Genomic DNA, 13,700 nt, shown 5'->3' on the forward strand with positions numbered 1-13,700 from the left:
TCAAGCCGACCCAAACAAAAATTGAAATAATAAAGAGAAAAGTTCGATATAAAGTATGGCTTAACAGCATCTTTAGAAAACATTCCTATTTTTCTTGATCTGTAACAGTAAAAACCAAGGAAGCAGAATGGGCCTGCTATGGCAGTCCAGCTTTAAGCTTTGTAAATAGTAAGTAACACTGACTCTCCAGCCCTTGCTCTGCCCTGTCTCTGATTCACTTGTAATATTAACAAAGAAAAGGCTTCAACGCCAGTTTGGTTCCTTGACCCCTGTTTGTTTATAATAAAACCATAAGACATCACCTGTCAATCATCAACCCACCCCTCTGCTAGCCTCCTCTCCTTCTGGGCAGGATCTCGGGCTTTATGGCCATGCCTCTCCACTTGACTGTCAGGGAAACAGGCAGAGTCAGCACAATGTGGCCCTGGGCTCAGGGGGCAAGAATCCAGCCAAGGCAGGTGCTGTGGGAACCCCACACTACTGATCAGCTGAACCCACTGGACTTTTATGGGAAGCCATGTGTCTTTTAATCAACTTCAGAAGTGAACTGCAGGAGCTGTCAAATATATATAAAACATATTTTAACAATGTGACTTCTGCATCCTAACAACATCCTCAGAATGTGTGGCATTGAGATGGATTTAGAGAGGATACAGAGGCTGCCTTCCCTTCTGAATGGGGTCCTGTGGCTTAGCTGTGTTCTCTATGGCTCCAGCCACAGGACCGCGAAGGATGGGTGACCCCCAGAGAGAGCTGGGTCCCAGCCCCCTGAAAGGAGGACCTTTCTAACAGACGGAGTAGTGTACCTGAGCGGGTGCTGAATGACTCCCACTCAGCCTTGTCGTAGGGCAGCACCCAGCCTGGCCAGGGGGAAGCCAGATGAACCCTAGGTTCATTCTGAGTCTTTACATCACATACACATAAAATATACAAGCTCTCTGTTGTAGCAGGGTCTCTGAGTGCTCTGTGCACTCCCTTTGGAATGCCATTCCCCAGGTTTGACTCATGGTGGGCTCAGTCCCATCCTTTAAGTCTCAACTTTAATGGTGCCTCCTCTGAGAAGCCTGCCTGCACCACCTGGTCCATAGTGGTCCCTCCATTTTTCTCCATCATAGCCCTTGCTTATTTCCTTCATAGCATTGACTGCAGACTGGAATTATTTTACTTATGTATTGGTTTTCTTATCTGTAATTTATTATCAGGCTTTTCCACTGGAATGTAAGTTCCATGAGGACAGAGACCAGATCTGTTGTGTTCTCCATTGTATCTTCAATACTAAATACAGTGCCTGGCCCACAGAAGGCACATATGTTGAAGAAATGAACGAATGAACTTCAAAACTAAATAGCACTCCAAGGAGGGTATTTAGCAATTTTCTCTTTTATTCAACATTTGAATATTCATTTTTAAATTGCAAATATAATCTATTTAATTGTGTATTCAAATTTGATACACAATCTGTGATCATTTTCATATAAATATACATGCCCAGACTGGGGGCATTTTTATTAGAGTCAGATCCCCTTACAAAACAAACCTTGGGGACTGACCAAAAGCTTTTATTATACGAAACTTTTGACTCTTGGTTAAAAAAAGGTGTGTCAACATCTAGAATGTGTAAAACCTTGCCACTGTAGTTTTATCCATTGGGGCAAGTTTTGATCTGACTGCGTTTCGGTAGCCAGTTTAAAGAGACAGGCCCTGGGGATGGTGGCCCAGGATGGGCTGCCCAGGCGTTCACATAGACACTGAGGGCTCTACCCCAAGAGTGTGGCTACCACAAATGTCAGGGGCGCCAGGTAGGTCTGAGGGACAGACTTAGGCCCAAAAAGGTAAACGTCATAATAAGATAATAATGAATACTGTTTTTTTGTCCAGACTTGTCGGATATAGTCACTAGTCTATTTTCACTAGAATTTTTGTTATTCTTAAGCACATAGGATGCAGTCAGTGAGAAACAGCAATCAAACTGTACCAGTAATTACATAGTTCTGACTTTCTAAGGAGCCCTATATGCTTTTATTATTGCAATACGTGCTGTAACGTATATGTTGTAAATGTATAAATATAAGAAATTACTCAAGCCATAAAGTGTTTTACTTACCCCATACCATGTCTGCAAACAGATTATAAAATAATAAAATTATCCTTCATTTACTTGCATGAATTGTTATTTGCCCAAGGCAGTAGTGAATCTCTACATACGTATGTACAGAGCAAATACACCCATGTTGGAGAAAAATAAAAGGAGGACCTATAGATTAAAAGAAACTCAAGGGACATATTAACCAGTCATGATACATGGACCTTATTTGGACCCTGATCCAAACAAACTATTTCATAAATATATGAGTCTATAGCACAGGGAAGTACATTCAATATCTTATAATAACCTACAAGGGAAAAGAATCTGAAAAAGGGTGTGTATATATATATATATATATATAACTGAATCACTTTGCTATATACCTGACATGTTGTAAATCAACTATACTTCAATTAAAAAATAGGAAAAAAAACCAAAAAAGATTTATGAGACAACTGGGAAAATTTGAATTTGCACTGGATATTTGATGACATTAAGAAACCATTGGGGGCTTCCCTGGTGGCACAGTGGTTGAGAATCTGCCTGCTAATGTGGGGGACACGGGTTCGAGCCCTGGTCTGGGAAGATCCCACATGCCACGGAGCAACTAGGCCCGTGGGCCACAACTACTGAGCCTGCGCGTCTGGAGCCTGTGCTCCGCAACAAGAGAGGCCGCAATAGTGAGAGGCCCGCGCACCGCGATGAAGAGGGGCCCCCGCTCCCCGCAACTAGAGAAAGCCCTCGCACAGAAACGAAGACCCAATACAGCAAAAATAAATAAAATAATAAACTCCGACCCCCAACAACAACAACAAAAAGAAACCACTGGGAGACACAAGAGGGAGGAGATATAGGGATATATGTATATGTATAGTTGATTCACTCTGTTATGCAGCAGAAACTAACACACCATTGTAAAGAAATTACACTCCAATAAAGATTTTTTAAAAAATTAAAACAAAATCATTGTTAACAGTTTTTAGATGTGAAGATGATATTGTGGTTATTTTTTACAGAGTTCTTACCTATAGTTATATATGAGCATCCATAGATTTTCTTCAAAGGAATCCAGTGGAGGGGGAATGGATAGGGCGGGGGGTATGGATGAAACTAGATTAGTCATGGAGAGATGGGTACACAGGGCAATGCTACTGTGCTCTTTACTGTTGTACCTGCTTTGAAATTGTATTAAATTTTAAAACAAGACATAAGGTGTAGTAAGAAAATAGCCAAATATAGTTTCACTTTAAAAATCACATTGACTCTTTTAGGCTCATGGGTGTACCTGGGCTGCATGCATCTCAGAATGTGAGAAACTGAGACTGTCTGTCATCCCACGGCCCATCTTCTTCTCTGATCATCTCTGCAGGCCTGCTAAGTTCTAGGATTTCTGACTGGGTTTTTACTCTATAGGCTTCCTTTCCAGGAAGGCTTCAGTGTTCTGGTCTGATACATTCAGCAAACACTTACTGAGTGCCTCCTTCAGCCCAGAGGTAATTTGTACCTCTGCTGGCTGGGTCCACCCCTCCCCCACTGTCTTCTAAGGGCCACACTCCATGAATCAGCCCCTCCTTCTCCCGGAACCATCCTTCCTTCTCTATTCCCCTTTCCTTCTACGTGGAAGTGTGCTCAAGTCTCTTCATTAAAAAAAAAAAAAAAAAAAGCTTCTTGTCACCCTCATCTTCCTGTAAACACCACACACACACACACACCCACACACCCTTCTCCCATCCCTTTATGGCTAGATTTCTGAAATGAGCTTAAGAAACCCTCCAAATCAATTCGTTAAGTGTCTAGGCAATGCCACTATACGCTCGGACACGGGGGAGGGACGTGACAGAGTCCTAGGCTTCCAAAGGTCTTCAAAACTTACAGAGTTCTAGGACTTCCCTGGTGGCACAGTGGTTAAGAATCTGCCTGCCAATGCAGGGGACACGGGTTCGAGCCCTGGTCCGGGAAGATCCCACATGCTCGCGGAGCAACTGGGCCCGTGAGCCACAACTACTGAGCTCAAGTGCCACAACTGATGAAGTCCGCGTGCCTAGAGCCATTGCTCCGTAACAACAGAAGCCACAGCAATGAGAAGCCCACGCACCGCAACAAAGAGTAGCCCGCGCGCAGCAATGAACACCCAAAGCAGCCAAAATAAATAAATAAATAAAATAAATTTAAAAAAAAAAAAAAAAAAAAAAAAAAAAACTTACAGAGTTCTAGTCTGGAACGGGTTTAGAGTAACAGTCACAGGTGAGATGGCTAAATGACAATTCAAGGCACTGTACCATGGTAGGAAGCCGGGTAATCTGGCCTAGGAGTTCAAGGCAGGAAGAAAGTGCTGGAGTAGCTTGCTCAGGACTTGAGCTGGATTTTGGAGATGGACAAGATTTGGAAAGGTCGAGAGGAAAAAAAGCAGCATTGTAAGCAGATTTTTAGCATAAGAACATTTGTGAAGGTTGGTCTGAGGATGGGGAGCTGGCCTGACCATGGGGGCGAACTGCGGTGGCTATGGCTGCGGTTCTGCTTTGTCTTATTGGGGGCGGGGGCGGGGCAGGGCAGGGTGTGCTATGGAGAAAGGGAGTGGACAGATGGGTGGTACCACGGGAGCAGGGCTACACCTGGTTCTGGCTGCAACAGCAAAGACTGGGGCGGGAACCCCGCGTGGAGCCTCTACAGTGTGACCTGGTAAGGGCCTAACTGGGGTGGTGGTGGTGATGGTGGAATCTTGGGACCCCATGACCCACCCCGAGGGCAAAGGATGGGCTGAGCCAGCCTGGCTCTGAGATTTTGAGCCTTGGAAGAGCGGGGCCACTTGTCCTCTGACAAGGCTTAGTGCCATCAAATTGAGATCTAGGCCATAACACATCAACCAGCTTCACTATGTGGACCTTCTCCGAATCCTGAATTTTTTTTTTTTTTTTTTTTTTTTTTTTCACCGAATCCTGAATTTTACAAACAACCATTAAAAAGATATGAAAACAACAAGGTCCTACTGTAAAGCACAGGGAACTATATTCAATATCCTGCGATAAACCATAACAGAAAAGAATACGAAAAAGAATGTATAGATATGTGCATAACTGAATCACTTTGCTGTACAGCAGAAATTAATGCAACATTGTAAATCAACTATACTTCAATAAAAGAAATGTTTTTTTAACTCTGAAATTCCTATTTTATTTTTTAACATCTTTATTGGAGTATAATTGCTTTACAATGGTGTGTTAGTTTCTGCTTTATAACAAAGTGAGTCAGTTATACATATGTCCCCATATCTCTTCCCTCTTGTATCTCCCTCCCTCCCACCCCTCTACGTGGTCACAAAGCACCGAGCTGATCTCCCTGTGCTATGTGGCTGCTTCCCACTAGCTATCTATTTCACATTTGCTAGTGTATATATGTCCGTGCCACTCTCACTTCATCCCAGCTTACCCTTCCCCCTTCCCTTGTCCTCAAGCCCATTCTCTAGTAGGTCTGCATCTTTATTCCTATCTTGCCCCTAGGTTCTTCTGACCATTTTTTTTCCTTTTTTTTTTTTTTAGATTCCATATATATGTGTTAGCATACAGTATTTGTTTTTCTCTTTCTGACTTACTTCACTCTGTATGACAGTCTCTACGTCCATCCACCTCATTACAAATAACTCAGTTTCATTCCTTTTTATGGCTGAGTAATATTCCATTGTATGTATGTGCCACATCTTCTTTATCCATTCATCTGTCAGTGGACACTTAGGTTGCTTCCATGTCCTGGCTATTGTAAATAGAACTGCAGTGAACATTGTGGTACATGACTCTTTTTGAATTATGGTTTTCTCAGGGTATATGCCCAGTAGTGGGATTGCTGGGTCATATGCTAGTTCTATTTTTAGTTTTTTAAGGAACTTCCATACTGTTCTCCATAGTGGCTGTATCAATTTACATTCCCACCAGCAGTGCAGGAGGGTTCCCTTTTCTCCACACCCTCTCCAGCATTTATTGTTTGTAAAAAGAAATGTTTTAAAAAGATATAATTGGAAAATTCTGAATTCTGACTGGATTTAATAATATTAAGGGACTGTTAACCTTTTAAGTGTGGTAATGGTATTGTGCTTTCTTTCTAAGAGCCCTTATGTTTTAGAGACATACTGAAATATGCACAGATGAAATATATTTGGATTTGTTTCAAAATTATCCAGGGATAGGGGAGAGCAGGTGTGGTAGAGATGAAGGTGGATAGGCTGTGGATTGTGAGTTGTTGACGCTCGGGGATATGGGGTTCATTTTGCTCCTCCCTCTACGGTTGCACGCATTTGACATTTTCCCTGAAAGAAATTCTGGTCCTCGGGTAATGCAAGTCTTGTACTCTGGGCCTCAGTAATGCCCAGCTGGAAAGCATGAGAGGCATTTTGAGCCGTGCCACGTTCATCTCTTGTTACAATTCAAAACAGAAATTTGGTCCACTTCTGTTTCGCCTCAAACAGAAAAATTCATGAACTGGAAAGAAATAATGCCTTGATTTTAGTTGGAAAAACAAACTGGGAGATACACATGATCTCCTTTGTCACGATCACGCGAGGAATCTAATCCCCGGAAGAAGCAAAGTCACAGCCCGAGAGAAAAGTCACATTTTGACGGTAGCTGGAAATAAATGCTTCTTTTGGAAGAGTCAGTCCCAGGAGAGGTTTTCTGGCAGCAGAGCGCTTGGCATGAGTGTGAAAGCTGAGAACAAGTTGAAAAATTACAGCCTGGGCAGTAGCTGCCAGCGAAAGAAAGTGCAGTGTTAGATCAGCAATGACGTTGCTCACACAGAGGCTGCAGGGCAGAAGGGAGCCTGCTGCCTACGTGCCTGATACTGGGTGTCCTGGTGCCCAGCCACATGGCACCTCTCTCTCTCACTCACAAGCCACAGAGATCAGAGGCTGCTCTGACAACGTCTCTAGCCATGTAAGAAGGGGACACAGCCATCGCACGCTGGCGGAGAGTCCCGTGAACTGCAGTGAAACCCCATACTCAGCAGGTCGTCTCCCAGGCTACCGGCCAGCAACCGGATTTCTTTTTCAATGAGTGGCCCCAAACAGAACAAAACCTCACGCAGGTACACGAGAAAGCTAGGAGGGCAACTTTTGAACCCGAGCAAGTAACATCATTTTTCTTTACTTTTTATAGGAAAAAGAAAATTATGTGGGGGAATAGAGAGAAGCTAGGGGGTTTAATATAGGTGCATGCTTCCCTGGAGAGGAACAAGCAGAAAATTAGTAAGAGAATCCAGCTCAGTAAACATGTGAGGGCCTGCTCTATGCCACGAATTGTGGACGAGGCAGGGGTGAATGAGACATGGTCCTTGCCTTCAAGGAGGTCATGGGAGAAGGAGGATATGAGCGTGCACGAAATCTCCTGGATAAATAATGAAATAGAAGGCATGGAGGTCCTGTGACCCAGGCAAGGTAACTCTGTTACTAAGCCAAAGTCTGTCTTTGGGCAAATCACTTCATCTCAATTTTTCGTCTACAGAATGGGGCAATTCTTGCCTTGTTGACCCCATGGAGTTGTAGAGGTGTAAGGACCAAAACTACTAACATCGCCATCATCACCATCACCATCACCATCACGAGGAGGAGGAGGGACAGAAGAGGCTTCCTAGATCCCGCTGCCCAAAGGGCCTGTGAGGGGCACTCAGGACGAGTGCTTCCAGTGGTCAGCAGCCCAAACCGGCAGCACTGCCCACTCTCCCGCCAGCCTCAGGAGCAGCAGCACCCTGTGCCCTCGTTCCCACAGCTGGTTCCCACTGGGCACCTCGTCACATGCCCAGGAACTGCCTTTGGATGAGCAATTCTCTCCAACCCGTTCCAACCGGCCTGATACAGAGGTGAAAGTGCTTAGTCCTAGTAATCTTAAGAAGTCTCAGAGCTTGAGAGTCAGAAGGGACCTTCCAGAACATAGTGTCCACCCCTCCCATTTGTACAAAGGGCAAAGGAGACGAAGGCAGGGAAGGTGACTGGCTTGAGGTCACTCATGGAGGTGGAGGGCGGGGGACGGCTGGTGCTGGAATCTGGTTCTCTGGAGTCTCCGGGTCCAATACAGCTGCTTCTCTTTCCTAGGAAGGTTTTGCCACCACTGACTCTGTTGCCTTTTTTTTTTTTTTTTTAATTTTATTTATGTATTTATTTTTGCTGTGTTGGGTCTACGTTTCTGTGCGAGGGCTTTCTCTAGTTGCGGTGAGTGGGGGCCACTCTTCATCGCGGTGCACAGGCCTCTCACTGTTGCGGCCTCTCTTGTTGCGGAGCACAGCCTCCAGACGCGCAGGCTCAATAGTTGTGGCTCATGGGCCCAGCTGCTCTGCAGCATGTGGGATCCTCCCGGACCAGGGCTCGAACCCGTGTCCCCTGCGCCGGCAGGCAGACTCTCAACCACTGCGCCACCAGGGAAGCCCTCTGTTGCCTTTTATATCCTTAGTCTTTTCTGCTCCCAAATACCTAATATGGCCAACTTCCACGAAAGTATTTAGGGCAAAAGGAAAATTCCTCCTCATAACCTTTCCCCAAGCTCTCTGTTCTTTGGGGGTCTTTCATTCTTTGGGGAAGATGTTTACTCAGTGCCTGTTATGCATGTGATCCTAAGCACGACATGGGTTCACAGAGATGAAATGGGATGGCCCAGTCCCCTCTTCATGAAACCTTCAGGGGAGCTCTGGCTCTGGGAAAAGAAAGTCCTTCTTACTCAGTTCCCTTTAGCTATGTGTTCAAGGGGAGATCTCTTTGCCATGCCTCTTCACGTCCTGAGTTTTTCCATTCATGCCTGTCTGGCACCTTCTGCCACCCTGGCTGTGGGCCCAGATGCTGTTGTGAGCAGAGAAAAGGCTGGCAGCCTCACTCTGGAAGGGCTGCCACCTAGGAGCTGCGCTGCTTCCTGACCCTCAGGGCTGGCATGATACCTCTTGACTGCTTCATCTCTGAACCCTGTGGTCTCTAAGGGATTCTGTTTTGCCCCCAGCTGAGTAACTGCCCTAATCCAGTCTGCCCCCTGGAGTGACTGCCTTGGTGTCCTCCAGCCTGCCTCTCCACCAGTCGCCATCTTGGTGTAGTTTAGTTGCCTTGAGTCCAGGGCTTTGAGGCCGTGGAAAGAAAAACAATAGAGTTCAGTGGAAACTCTGACATGTGAGAGTTGGGAAAACTGGTGTCCAGTGAGAGGCTGGGCTGGAGAGTCTGAAATCCCTTCCAGCTCCAACATTTCTGAAAAGGTATACCCGAAGGCTGACAGCCTGAAATATTAGAGGGTTCTCTTGTGTGTGTCCAGACCTAGGACCAACTCGCCATAGCATTTCAAATGAATGTGGGCACCAAGTTTTGCTTCTGACTCTCCCTACTCTCAGGTGAGGTCCCCTAGTTAGAGAACAAGGTGTAGGGGATGGGGATTCTGTGAGGCCGGTGTACACACACACAAGCGCTGCCGTGAAATGGTGCCGTGGTCTATGGCAAGGGTGCCCAGAAGACGTGGTATTCCTTCCCCTTCTGCTCTAGGTGACACCTTTCCGTGTGCTGAAATACATGAATGAACTCCAGGTGGCAAACCTTGGTTCCCAACTCCTAGAGAGCCCACAGGGCACCATGGTTCTACTCTAACGAGCCGTGACCTGCCAATTATTTGCTTTTCTGGAGAAACCTCAGCTTGAACATCCACTTAATTACCATAGGAGATAATCTTTTAAACATAGCCTTACATCCCTGAAAGACTTTTCCCTGTGGGAGTAAGAAAGTGAACATGGGATTGGATTGTTTATTTTCATTTCCAGGGGAAGGACTATTACCTGGTAGTTAGCAAGAAGCCTGAGCCCTGGAGGGTTTATTTGATAAGTCTGCTCACTGCTAGTTTGTCAATTATATTGTAATAATTAGTTTGTAATACCGTCATACTTTTCCCCAGCGTAAACACTGGCTTATAATTACTTGATATTTTCCAAGCTTCCCTATCAGGTTGGGGGTTTTTACTTGCTCTAGATGTGGGTATTCAGAGTCAAGGTCCTCAAGGGTTTCCTATCAGGAAGATCATACCTGTAAATCACCAACCTCAAAGACCTACCTGGAGTTGGAGACAGACTCCAATGTTTTCAACGTGGGACATCCCAGTGGATTAAATAAATTCTTCCCCACTAGGAGAGGGAAGGGTGGAGGGGCAATATAGGGGTAGTGGAGTAAGAGGTACAAACTCTTAGGTCTAAAATAAGCTACAAGGATATATTGTACAACATGGGGAATACATTCCATATTTTAAAATAACTATGTGGAGTATAACCTTTAGAAATTGTGAATCACTATATTGTACACCTGTAACATATAATATTGTACAGCAACTATACTTCAAGTTTTAAGAAGTACCAAAGGAAAGAGAGCCATAGGTTTTAAACTGAACTTGAACAACAACAACAAATGTCCTTCGCTTCTAAAAACACACAAAAATTATAAAATTAAAAAAAAAATCTTCCCCACTAGAATGTAAGCTTGGGCAGCCCCAAGACCCAGAGCAATTCCTGCTCACAGGAGGCGTTCAATGCACAGATGCTAAGTTGCTGAGAGTCACAAGGTCTTCACGTGGAATGGATGTGCATCAGGTCGAAATATGAACAACGGACAGAATAATGCAGAGTCCCTGCCACGGGGCTGCTCTGGTCCCTCTTTCCCCACATCACTTCAAAAGCAGATGGTCTGGAGGCATTTGCATGACCTGGTTCTGTAGGCTGGGGTCTCTGGGCCTTAAGAGTATACCTCTAGGGATTAAGAAAAGAATAGAAAAGGAGTAACTGTACTGCACACAGAATTAGAAGCTGAGGAAAAATCTTTAGTGGAAAACGGATTAAGTCATGGACCTGAATCTCTCCTTCCAGGTCCCGACGGGGAGAAGAGCTGGTCCAAGAGCTACCCATCATGTGGGGGCCTGATGCAGTCCCCAATAGACCTGCATGATGACATCCTCCAGTACAACGCCAGCCTTGTGCCCCTTGGCTTCCAAGGCTACAGTGAGTCTGCCAACCAGCAATTTGTCCTGACCAACAATGGCCATTCAGGTGAGGGAGCGACCTCCAAGACCTGAAGGGGTGTCTGAGCTTTCCTCAGCTTCCCGGCCTCTTCTGTCTGCCGGGGCAGGGGGTAGGGTGGGTTCTACTGAGGCACCCAGGAAGGAGGGCAAAGGGGAGCCTTGAGGGATGCTTGGACCACTCTCTCCAGGGGATGCTGCAGGTCCTGGGCTCTGCTGGTTCTGCCGGGGTGGTACCTCTCAGAAGCGGCACATCTCTTGGGACGGGAGAGGGGACAGGCCTGAGCCTCTTGGCCTATTGGATATGGTGCGGGAGTGAATTCTGGGGCACCATGAACAACTCAAGGGGCCACGCAGTTTACTGGGGGGCTTGCCCAGTCTTTGGAGTCAGACCAACCCGAATTTGAATCATGGCTTGACTACTTATGAGTCATGAGACTCTGGATAAGAATTTTAAACTCCTTGAGGTTTCATCTGGAAAATGGGCATATTGATGGGTACTGTAAAGACTAGAGATTATGTACGTTAATATCCAGAATAGAGAGGTGCTTAATAAAGAGCGATTATTCTTGTTGTTGTTGTTATATAATTCTACAGCTTGGCAGATACTTCATGACAGGTTCTATCTTCATAGCCAAGTGTGTAATACATGGATATATAAACAAACGTTCATCCATTGGTCTAAATTAGTTCCTGCCATCATTTTCCACGGGGAACCAAGAAGGTGCTTGTGCCACTGGAATAGCTTTAGTGAAAGGGGGACATTCTCAGAGAAAGAGCCCAGGTTTCTGACCTACAGGCTGCATCTGTCCGGTCCCCACCTTGCTGCATCCACTCGCCCCTGTCTAGGCCCTGGGCAGGTGATGTCTACCTGCTCTCAGACAGTACTCAGCTGGCCAGGGCTCTGAAGACTGCCCCTCCTCTCCCTGCAGTGAAGCTGAAACTGCCCAAGGACATGCACATCCAGGGCCTTGGGGCCCGCTACAATGCCTCGCAGCTGCACCTGCACTGGGGGGACGAGAATGAACCTCACGGCTCGGAGCACACTGTGGGTGGGAAGCAATTTGCTGCCGAGGTGAGTGGGGCGGCCCGGCTGGCAGAGGATTCCCAGCGGTGGGTGGTCTGGCACCCTTCCACTTGGCTGGTGTGCAGACGAGATCAGAGCACGGGGGGTGAGGTGGAGGGGGCCGTCTCGCTCTACACACCCACCCCAGCCCTGTTGGCAGCACCGGAAGGTACGGCCACTCCGGCCACGCTGCAGCTCACCCCCGGTGTCCCTCTTCCCTTCCTCTCCTGAACTTGCTGAGTTTGTTTCCATGTCTTTTACTGAGTGATGCTGCTCAGAAAGCAGTGAGTGCTCCCGGGGGGCACAGTGGGACACACATACCCCTTTTCTAGACATCGCCCTTCTGTTTGCACAGATTAAGATCCCACCAGCTTGTGTGGCTGACCATCCCACTGCCAAATCATACAAGGCTAAGTGCTCCTCCAACTTTTCGGTTTTCTTCATATGCCATGCTGCTTGCATAAGTTTTTCCCATCCCATCTTTCCTTTCGGGCATGGGTTGTGCTTGGAGCTTGGGGACCAGGGTCCAGGGTCACTCTTCTATTTGGCCACAAATCAAGGGATGACTGGCATTATAACGCGTAGGGCATTGTGGCCATCAGAGACTCACTGAGGATAGCCTGGGACATCATCACAGTGTTGCGTTACGTTGCTCTGAGGTGCTACCCCAAATGCCAAAGAAAAGGAGCAGAGCTTCGTTCCTGCACTACAAGTGTTCAGCGGAGGCTGGGGGATTGAGCTGCTCCTTTTCAGCGTTCCTGTGGGATTGCACTTGGGGGTGTGGTTCTGAATGTTTAAAGGGCAATAAATACAAAGGGATAAATGCTACTGATCAGCTAATGGAGCCCATGGTAAACAGTGACACGACCATTCCCCTCTGTTCTTAAAGGCCGAACTGCTTAATGTCTTAGGCTAATTAGAGGTCGAGTTACAAGAGGTGGAGGAGCTATAATTCTGGCCCAGTAGGATGGCCCTACTGGAGGTGCACATATTCCAGACCAGGCCCCTCTCTGAACCTCCAGGACAGCCATTTCTTTCAGCCTAACTGCAATAAGGAGGCTTCTATTTTCCCATGGGGGGTAAAGGAGTTAGGGTGTAGGCTGAGAGGGTTTGGGCATTTAAAAATAGTTACTGAATTTTCTGCTATTAAGCCACATCATCAGACCAAGAACCTGGTGAAGATGGACCATAAGTGTCAATTACAGAGAAAAAACATCAAGGTGACCCTAAAGTGGCAGATTCTCTATGGAGGGTCCTTGAAAGTGTAGCAGTTCTTCTGGCTTGAGTCTATATAAGAAGACTCTCTTAATCCTCTCAGCAGGGAATTCCCTTCTGCTTGTACTAGTCTTCACCTCCTCTTGATTTCATCTGAACAAGTGAGAAAAGTGCTAAAACAGAACACAAGCTCAAAGGTCAGCTGTAAAAAGAAATAAGGATCAGGACTTCCCTGGTGGTACAGTGGTTAAGAATCTGCCTGCTAATGCAGGGGACACGGGTTCTATCCCTGGTCTGGGATGATCCCATAGGCCGCGGAGCAGCTAAGCCC

At 46.3% G+C, this 13,700-nt stretch overlaps 1 protein-coding gene across 1 annotated transcript in view; it reads left to right on the top strand.

Moving 5' to 3' along the window:
* CA12 (carbonic anhydrase 12) overlaps positions 1-13,700 on the top strand; it is a 60,879-nt gene that overhangs the window by 29,355 nt on the left and 17,824 nt on the right. The window contains exons 3-4 of the mRNA XM_032621504.1: positions 10,940-11,119; positions 12,021-12,163. Of these exons, the coding sequence (XP_032477395.1) occupies positions 10,940-11,119; positions 12,021-12,163 (323 nt within the window). The remainder of the gene's footprint in view (positions 1-10,939; positions 11,120-12,020; positions 12,164-13,700) is intronic.

Source organism: Phocoena sinus, chromosome 2 (assembly GCF_008692025.1).
Source record: "Phocoena sinus isolate mPhoSin1 chromosome 2, mPhoSin1.pri, whole genome shotgun sequence".
Taxonomy (NCBI): domain Eukaryota; kingdom Metazoa; phylum Chordata; class Mammalia; order Artiodactyla; family Phocoenidae; genus Phocoena; species Phocoena sinus.